Source organism: Crocuta crocuta, unplaced genomic scaffold (genome assembly GCF_008692635.1).
Source record: "Crocuta crocuta isolate KB4526 unplaced genomic scaffold, BGI_CrCroc_1.0 scaffold15, whole genome shotgun sequence".
Lineage (NCBI taxonomy): Eukaryota > Metazoa > Chordata > Mammalia > Carnivora > Hyaenidae > Crocuta > Crocuta crocuta.
In genome coordinates this window covers 108,518-117,079 of record NW_027530508.1, presented here as the reverse complement: position 1 = coordinate 117,079, position 8,562 = coordinate 108,518, and the positions used below count along the sequence as shown (strand labels likewise).

Below are 8,562 nucleotides of genomic sequence, written 5' to 3'. Positions count from 1 at the left end.
GGCTTTTCCGTTCCAAGTAGAGGTCACTTTGTTCTCAAAAGAGGATTTGTCCCAGAAAAGTGATCCAGACCTTAGCAAAAGAGCAACATAGATTATGTTCATTGCCAGTGGCAAGCTCCACCCCTTTCTCTGTCCCCTTCCTCCCTGACATTACAGCCTCTGAAATCCTTTACACTAATGTATCAGGGACAGGGTATGTTCCTCGTTTCAAGACTGTATGTCTTCACCCAAAAGAATAAGCTTTCAAGCATCAATGGAAAAGAGATTTTTTTGGTCCTTTCCTTTGAAATCGCACCATTGTAGATAACCAATGGCCTGGTTATGAGAAAAATTCCTTTCTCCACAGCCAGAATCCTAGAGAATATTCTTAGGGAGGTAGTAGGAGCTGAGTGGGAAAGTTCAATGTGATGGCATGAACTCTCTTCCCAAGAGGCTGTAAACCCACACTCTGATGAACTTATCCTTGCTTTTCCATTGTGTTTAAGTGGCTTATTCCATAGCCTTTTGACTTCCTGCAAACTGATGAGATAGAGAATGAGGGTAGGTAGATGGAGAGTGAGTGCCAATAACTATTTGAGGCTGCTGACTAGCCATCACTTGGTGACTCCAATAGTTACTGCCATTTTTTTGTGTTATTTAAGTTTTGCACACAGTTAGTAATCGGTAAATGCCAGCTCCCGTTGCCTTGTCCAATCTCATTGGTGTGGACAGCACACAGGAGGCATTCAGTCAATGTCAGCTGCATTGAGTCTCACTGCTCCTTGAGGGCAGTGAAGTGGGAACACAGCTGCCCTCCTCCAGGGCAGCCTGTGTGAAGTTGGTTACTGGTTACTGGTGGACGGTGTGCTCTGAGCGCTGGCTTTGGGGTTTTCCACCGTGTTACACCAGCAGTCACTTGAGCCTGATACAGTCCACCTCTTCCGTGGCCGGCATGCCGCTGGTTTTGAGCTCCAGGTCGGCGCTGGACTTGCTCCCGTGGTGGGAGGGCCGCCAGTGGAGCAGCAGCATCTTCTTGAAGTACTTCATGGTGTTGTTCTTGACCGTCACGAAACACACGGTGTTGATCATGCTGTTGCTCATGGCGATGCACTCGACCACGTAGAAGGCGGTGAGGTAGTGCTTCTCCTTGACGAACACGGAGGGGAAGAAGTCGCGCACAATGCTGAAGCCATAGAAGGGCGCCCAGCACAGCACGTAGGCGGTGAGGACGCACATGAGCACCAGCACCGTTTTCCTGCGGCAGCGCAGCCGCTTCCGGATCTGCTCTGTCTGGAAGCCCGGGACGGCCTTGAACCACAGCTCGCGGGACACCCTGGCGTAGCACAGGGTCATGGTGAGCACGGGGCCCACGAACTCCACTCCGAAGATGAACAGGAAGTAGGACTTGTAGTAGAGCTGTTGGTCTACCGGCCAGATCTGGCCGCAGAAGATCTTCTCCTGGCTTTTGACGATGACCAACACCGTCTCTGTTGTGAAGTACGCCGAGGGGATGGCGATGAGAATGGACACCACCCAGACCAAAGTGATGAGGAAGGCGGCTGTGTGATAATTCATCCGTGGTTTCAAGGGGTGGACGATGGCGAGATACCTGGTGGGGGAGGAAAGCCATCAGTAATCATGATGTGTGCTTGGAAACATTCGCACTGAACGAAGCCCAGTCAGGTGCAAAAGCGGACCGGATGGCTCAGTGCGTCCCCATGTAATTATCCAGCGTCAACAGACGTCATCTTATTTTAGCAACGTCATTTGGGGGTAGTGCAGCGGTTTAGTGGAAACAGCACAGGCTTTGGGCATACAGGTGCAATAAATCCCAGCTCCTCCCACTTAGTGGCTTTTGGGTCTGGAGCGAATCACTCAGCCTCTCTGAGATTTGTTACCTCAAGTGCAACATGGGATAAAATGACAACCTACCTTGTGGGGCTGCTGTAAATATTAAACATGATGTTTGTAAACTGCTTTGCATGTAGTAGGTGTTCAATAAATATATGTGGCATTGTTGTTATTATTAGTCCTATTGATACCACTTTCAGTCTTGCCATTCTGCCCAAGAACGTAATACTTTCAAAACTCTTTATTCCAAATATCGTATGGTTTCAAGGTGAAAAAAAGACTCCAGAGCTCAGAGAGAGGTGAGGGTCTTTACAGGGTAGTGCACTAGGGCTTTCTCTCTCCTCCCCCCCAGGGATCATCCTGCATTACGTAGCAGGAGTGTAGGGGTGTGCTTGGGGTGGAATCTAAGGAATCTATCTAATGTGAGAAGCAAATGACTTGCCCACCCTCACTCGGTGCAGGACCAGGATCCAAGCTCCTGATACAGCGCTTTTACACCCACCTCCCTGTGTTGTCTCAAGCTCAGATGAAGTGTGTGAAACTGCCTGGACACCATAAAGCGGCACACAATGTTAGACTTTATCCTGCTCTTTCCAGCGAGCGACACTGCCTGGGAAAGAGGTTGGGGCCCTTCGTGGGGTCAGTACAGGCTGTTACTGAGCAAGGTTTTGCTATTGGCAGCTGGTGCTCATTCTGGCTGAGGAGCTCTTGGAGCAGGTGTGGGAGGGAGCAGGGGTATTTATACACCAACTCTCCTAAATCATTGTCGGGGGAGCCAGAGAGGGCCTTCAGACAAAGAAATGCAGGCGTTGGCAGGTGGGACAGGGGCGCAGAGGTGACAAGAGCAAAGGGGTGTGAGAGGAGCATATCAGTAGCATCTGCTACAGCCTGGTAGATCCACAAAAACTAGAATAATCAAGTGACAGGTCAAAAGCAACTTGAAGGAAGACACAATCATTACGTTAGCCATGTTGTCTGGGAACGCTTCATGGAGCTTGTGAGATTCTTGTGAGATTATGACCAGTTTCTTTCACTGCACTGATGAAGGCAAGATTCTCCTGCCCTACAGCGTATGAAGTGAGTGAGCACACAACACCTGACAATGGACAGATGAGCCCTAGAATGTTAACTAGTCACATACACCCACCGCCCAGGCAGAGGGACACTGCCCACCATGCAGGGCCACATGGGAGTGGCACTCAGGAACAGAATGAGCCAGCAGGGGTGGTGGACAGCAGGCTTTCTAGTGACGAGAGGATGAAGTGGTTCTTGGTTCCCACGAGAGGAGGTGATCAGCTTGTTTGAATAATTTTGCCACCTGATAGGGAGGTGACACACATCAGGTGGAGGGGAAGATCTGGTGAGAACTGAGGGCCTCGTGGCTAAGGGACCTTGGGGGCCCTGTGGGGCTCAAAGATGTCAAAGCAGCATTTGGAGCTTCAGGCTTTACAATATGGCAGCCTAATAAATAACACTCAGGTTCTAAACCAATTGAAAAATAAGGCAAAATGGTAATAAAGATGGATGGCCAAGCTCTCACTTCCATTGTGATGGCGCTGGTCCTGGATAGTAGGGCTTTTCTCTGTGAGCATAGGGGCCACTCGGCAGTCAATGAGGTAAACCTACAAACCCTGACACAGGCCGGTGAGACAGACACAGGCCTCCCTGTGCACTTTATTTTTTGGTAAAACATGCCTGTTCTATGTAGAAATATCAGAAGGGCTCTCTACTGCCATTTCTGGATGCCACAGCTAGAAGAGCGACGTTCACAGAAGAGGACCCAGGAGATGTTATTTCAACTCATAGAGACCCTAGGAGAGTGCTGATCTCAGGAAGCACACGGCCAAGCAGACAGATGATAACAAAGACCTTGTAGATGTCCCTCTTGCCAATGGACAAACCATGGGAAAAGATCAGTTTTAACAAAATACTATAGCTTCCAACATGCTTTAGGGAGGTTTGCCCTCTCAGGACCTGACAAAAAGCTGGAGATGTTGTCAGTCAAGTTATTATTATTTCTACTTCACAGACGAAGAAATGAAGTCCCAGGAGCATAATGGATTCATCCAGGTGAACAGCTTGGAACCCAGATGTTCTGAGTCACTCCTAGGCCAGTGTCCCTTGCTTTCTTTTTTTTAATGTTTGTTTGTTTGTTTGTTTATTTATTTATAATGTTTTTTTATTTATTTCTAGGAGAGAGAGAGATACAGCGTGAGCAGGGGAGGGTCAGAGAGAGAGGGAGTCACAGACTGAAACAGGCTCCAGGCTCTGAGCTGGCAGTCAGCACAGAGCCCGATGCGGGCTCGAACCCACAAACCGCGAGATCATGACCTAAACGAAAGTCAGACGCTTAACCGACTAAGCCACCCAGGCGCCCCATAATGCTTATTTATTTTTGAGAGACAGACAGACAGAGTGCACATGGGGGAGGGGAGAGAGGAGACACAGAATCCGAAGCAGGCTGCAGGCTCTGAGCTGTCAGCACAGAGCCCAATCCCGGGCTTGAATTCATCGGCTGCGAGATCATGACCTGAGCTGAAGTCAGAGCTTAACTGACTGAGCCACGTAGGCACCCTTCCTTTGTGATTTATTTGATGACAGCTCTGAATTTTGGAACCTCTTTTGTAATAAGGAAGATGTTATTGGGTTGAAAATATTAGAATTTAAGAGTTAACGACAGAGGGGGCAGGAATGTAGAAATTCTCTCTGGCATTGGTTATTGAGATACTTTTCATGCTGGAACTATATTGGAGGGGAATTGAGAGGGAAGGAGAGAGAAAGAAAGAGAGACATGAAGAGAAAGACATGAAGTCCTGAATTAGTTCTGCTTCCAGAGTCCTCTGGCTACCTAAACAGCAAGCCCTCACCTTGGCATCTCAGGCCCTGCTTCCTGGACTCCAGTGGACAGTGGGAAAGAAAGAAATTGGATGACTTTCTTGTATCACACACAAAAGTAAATTCAAAATGGGTTAAAGACCTAAATGTGAGACCTGAAACTATAAAAATCCTAGAAGAGAGCACAGGCAGTAATTTCTCTGACATCTGCCGTAGCAACTTTTTTCTAGATATGTCTCCTGAGGCAAGGGAAATACAAACAAAAAATAAACTTGGGACGGCATCAAAATAAAAAGCTTCTGCACAGTAAAGGAAACAATCAACCAAACGAAAAGGCAGAGTGCTTGTGTGGCTCAGTCAGTTGAGTGGTTGAGTGTCTGACTCTTGATTTTGGCCCAGGTCATGATCCCAGGGTCATGGGACTAAGCCCCGAGTCAGGCTCCTCACTGAGCGTGGAGCCTGCTTGAGAGTCTCTCCCTCTCTCTCTCTCTGTCCCTCTCCCCTGCTCACACACTCTCTCTCAAAACAACAACAAGAACAACAACAATAAAACTAAAAGGCAGCCTACACAATGGGAAAAGACATTTACAAATCACATATCCAATAAAGGGTTAGTATCCAGAATATATAAAGAACGTATACAACTCAACACTCCCAAAGCAAATAATCCAATTAAAAAATGGGCAGAAGACATGAACAGACATTTCTCCAAAGAAGACATACAGATGGTTAACAGACACATGAAAAGATGCTCAACATCACTCATCATAAGGGAAATACAAATCAAAACCATAATGAGATAGAACCTCATGCCTGTCAGAATGGCTAAAATAAAAAAGACAAAGAAACAACAGGTATTGGCGAGGATGTAGAGAAAAAAGGAACCTGCATGCACTGCTGGTGGGAATGCAAGCTGGTGCAGCCACTGTGGAAAACAGTATGGAGGCTCCTTGAAAAGTTAAAAATAGAACTAGCCTGTGATCCAGCAATCACAATACTGGGTATGTACCCAAAGAATAGAAAAATATTAATTCAAAGGGATNAATCTTGGGTGCCTGGGTGGCTTAGTGGGTTAAGTGTCAGACTCTTGCTTTTGGTTCAGGTCATGATCTCACAGTTCATAAGATTGAGCCCCGCATCGGGCTCTGCACTAACAGTGCAAAGCCTGTGTGGGAGTGTCTCTCTGTCTCTCTGTCTCTCTCTCCCCCTCGCTCTCACCCCTCCCCCGCTCTCTCTTTTTATCTCTCTCAAAATAAATAAACATTTTTAAAAAATGAAATTTTGCCATTTGCAATGGCCTGGATGGAGCTAGAGAGTATAATGCTAAGCAAAATAAGTCAGAAGAGGACAGATACCATATGATTTCCCTCGTGTGGAATTTAAGAAACAAAACAAATGAACAAAGGGGGAAAATAGAGAGACAAACAAATATACTCTTAACAATGGAGAACAAACTGGGGAGGTGGGGGGGATGGATGAAATAGGTGGTGGGGATTAAGGGGTGCACTGGTCACGATGAGCACAGGTGCTGTCTGCAAGTGCTGAGTCACTATATTGTACACTTGGAACTAATAGTATATTGGATGTTAACTAACTGGAATTCAAATAAAAACTTAAAAAAAAAAAAACAAGAACGATGGTAATATTTCCCGCTTGGGTGATTGGTGGAAAGGCAGAGCTGCAGGTGGAGCTGGGAAGCTGACGTCAGAGCTGGTGAAAAAGGAGCTACACTTTGCATTGTAAGCGGATGGCTGCTTCCTAAGAAACTCCTATGTCGCCAAAACCCCCAACGTTATGACGACAAAGGTTTCCACGGGTCAGAGGGGATGAGGACATGATAACTCTCACCTGAGAGAGCATCAGAATCACTCAGGGAATTGGATGAAAATGCAGATCCCTGGGACCTAGCTCAAGGGATTCTGACTTAGTAGAGCTGGGGTGGGGCCCAGGAATCTGACTTTGTATCCTTTGCCTGGGGGGTTTTGTGCAGTTGGTCAACAGATTTTATAAACACTGGTTTTAGGGCTGGAGAGCCTCAGAGCTGTGATAACAAAATTGTTTATCCTGCAGGAAATATGTTATAAAAAGAAGATGGCTCTTAGAGCTTTGCGTGTATTTCATTATGAAAAATAATGAACTGTCTGATTAAAAAGGACAACAAACCTAAATAGCACTGAGAGCAAGAAAAAACTGAAGAGTTCAAAGGAGATAGAAGGGAAAAAAAGATGTTTAAAAAACACATCATCAGAATGAATTTAGGGGCGCCTNCTCCTCTGCTTGTTCTCTCTCTCTCTCAAAAAAAAAAAAAAAAAAGAATAAACATTAAAAAATTTTTAATAAAATTAAAAAAAAATAAAAAATGTGTTTCAACACACCATGGACCAAGAGGATGTTTTACCAACTGTCCCCCTCAAACAGAGCCACTGATGGCCTGATGCTGGCCTATAGCTCTATAGCTGTTTACATAAATAAAACGTGTTAAGATTTGTCACAAGCTGCTACTAGAAATTTTATAGATTTTATAAATTTATAATAGAGCAAGGACTGCCAGAACATCTCATGCAAATGTATGCAAATGAGCCCATGGATGTACGCAAGGAAACAAAGGCAAGGATGTCCTTCCCTCTTTTCTACAAATAGGCAGTTATCTTATTTTAAAATCAGCTCTACAACAGAGGCACCAGAAAGGGTACATTACTGTATGATTCTGTTTTTATGAAGTTAAAGAACAGGCAAAACTAAGCTATGATGAGTGAGATCAGATCCATGGTTGTGTGGGGTGTGTAGACTGACTGGCAAGGGGCACAAGGGAGTTTTCGAGGTGATGGAAATGTTCTATGTCTTGACTTGGATACTGGTTACAGGAAACACTTGGTACATGTGATCTTGACCGGAGGCTGCCCTGGTGAAGCCTCACGTGGTTTCTACGTAGTTAGCTGCCTAAACTTTCCGCTTTCGTGTTTGTCTTTGAGGCTACTCACGGTCACGTGACAGGCTTATACCCACTCTGTGGCAGATGTGGTATCTGCAGGCACGGCCCAGAGCTGGGGGGCTCAGGAGCCTCACTCTTGCCTACCTTAGGGGGGAACGCGAGCCCCAAGTGGAGAACCCAGGTTTCTGCTTGCCTTGAATTATGAACCAGCATTTAGACCTGCAGCAGCGCCAACCTGTCAGGGCTGAAGTGAGGAAGGGGGCAGTCTGGCCCAGCCCCCCTCTTGACCCCGGCCCAGCATCCTCACCTGTCAATAGCGATGGCCAGCAGGGCGTTGGTGGAGACGTAGAGTGAGACTGTCCGCAGGTAGTTGACAGAGGCACAGAGCACGTGGCCGTGCTCCCAGGAGAGCTGGCGCACCACATAGTAGTCCATCTCGAAGGGGCAGCAGATGATGGCCACCAGAAAGTCTGAGATGGCCAGGTTAGCGATGAGCAGGTTGGTCAGGTTGCGCAGCTTCCTGTAGCGGGCGAGGGCAGCAATAAACACAAAGTTGCCGACGCCGCAAACCAGCATGATGCCCGCCAGTGCCACACCGATGACGATCTTGGCGGCGAAGAAGGTCCGAGTCTTGGTCATGTCCTCGTCCTCGTCCAGAGGGAGGTCGTAATCACCGTAACTGAAGTTGAACGGGAGGGAGGAGGTATGGTCTTGAGCTGGACTGACGTTGGGTGCAAAAGTAGTGTTTCCACGCTGGGCTGCCATGGTGGAGATTGCAGATGGAGCGGTGTGCGGGTCTGAGAACTGTGAGCTGGGTATCCAGACTTCTTGCTGTCGAGAGTCACTGAGCCTAGCACCCTGCCCACATCCTGAGAGTCACCGTGCCATCCTGGACCCTGGAAGGAGACACAATCAGTGGGCAACATGCAGGAAAACACCTGGTAGTATTCTCTCAGAGTCCCCCA

At 47.2% G+C, this 8,562-nt stretch overlaps 1 protein-coding gene across 1 annotated transcript; it reads right to left on the bottom strand.

Moving 5' to 3' along the window:
- Window positions 1-891: 891 nt before the first annotated feature.
- On the bottom strand, window positions 892-8,362 carry PROKR2 (prokineticin receptor 2). The gene is made up of 2 exons (XM_077766874.1): window positions 7,905-8,362; window positions 892-1,588 (listed from the first exon to the last, which is right to left on the bottom strand). Exons 1-2 carry the CDS (start codon window positions 8,360-8,362, stop codon window positions 892-894), a joined length of 1,155 nt encoding a protein of 384 aa, XP_077623000.1.
- Between the last annotated feature and the right edge of the window lie 200 nt (window positions 8,363-8,562).

Excerpts from the sequence above, each read along its gene's own strand:
- PROKR2 (XM_077766874.1), bottom strand. The coding sequence starts at position 8,362 with ATGGCAGCCCAGCGTGGAAACACTACTTTTGCACCCAACGTCAGTCCA. Across the intron at positions 1,589-7,904 it reads CTGGCCATCGCTATTGACAG|GTATCTCGCCATCGTCCACC; the intron begins GTGAGGATGCTG and ends CTCCCCCACCAG.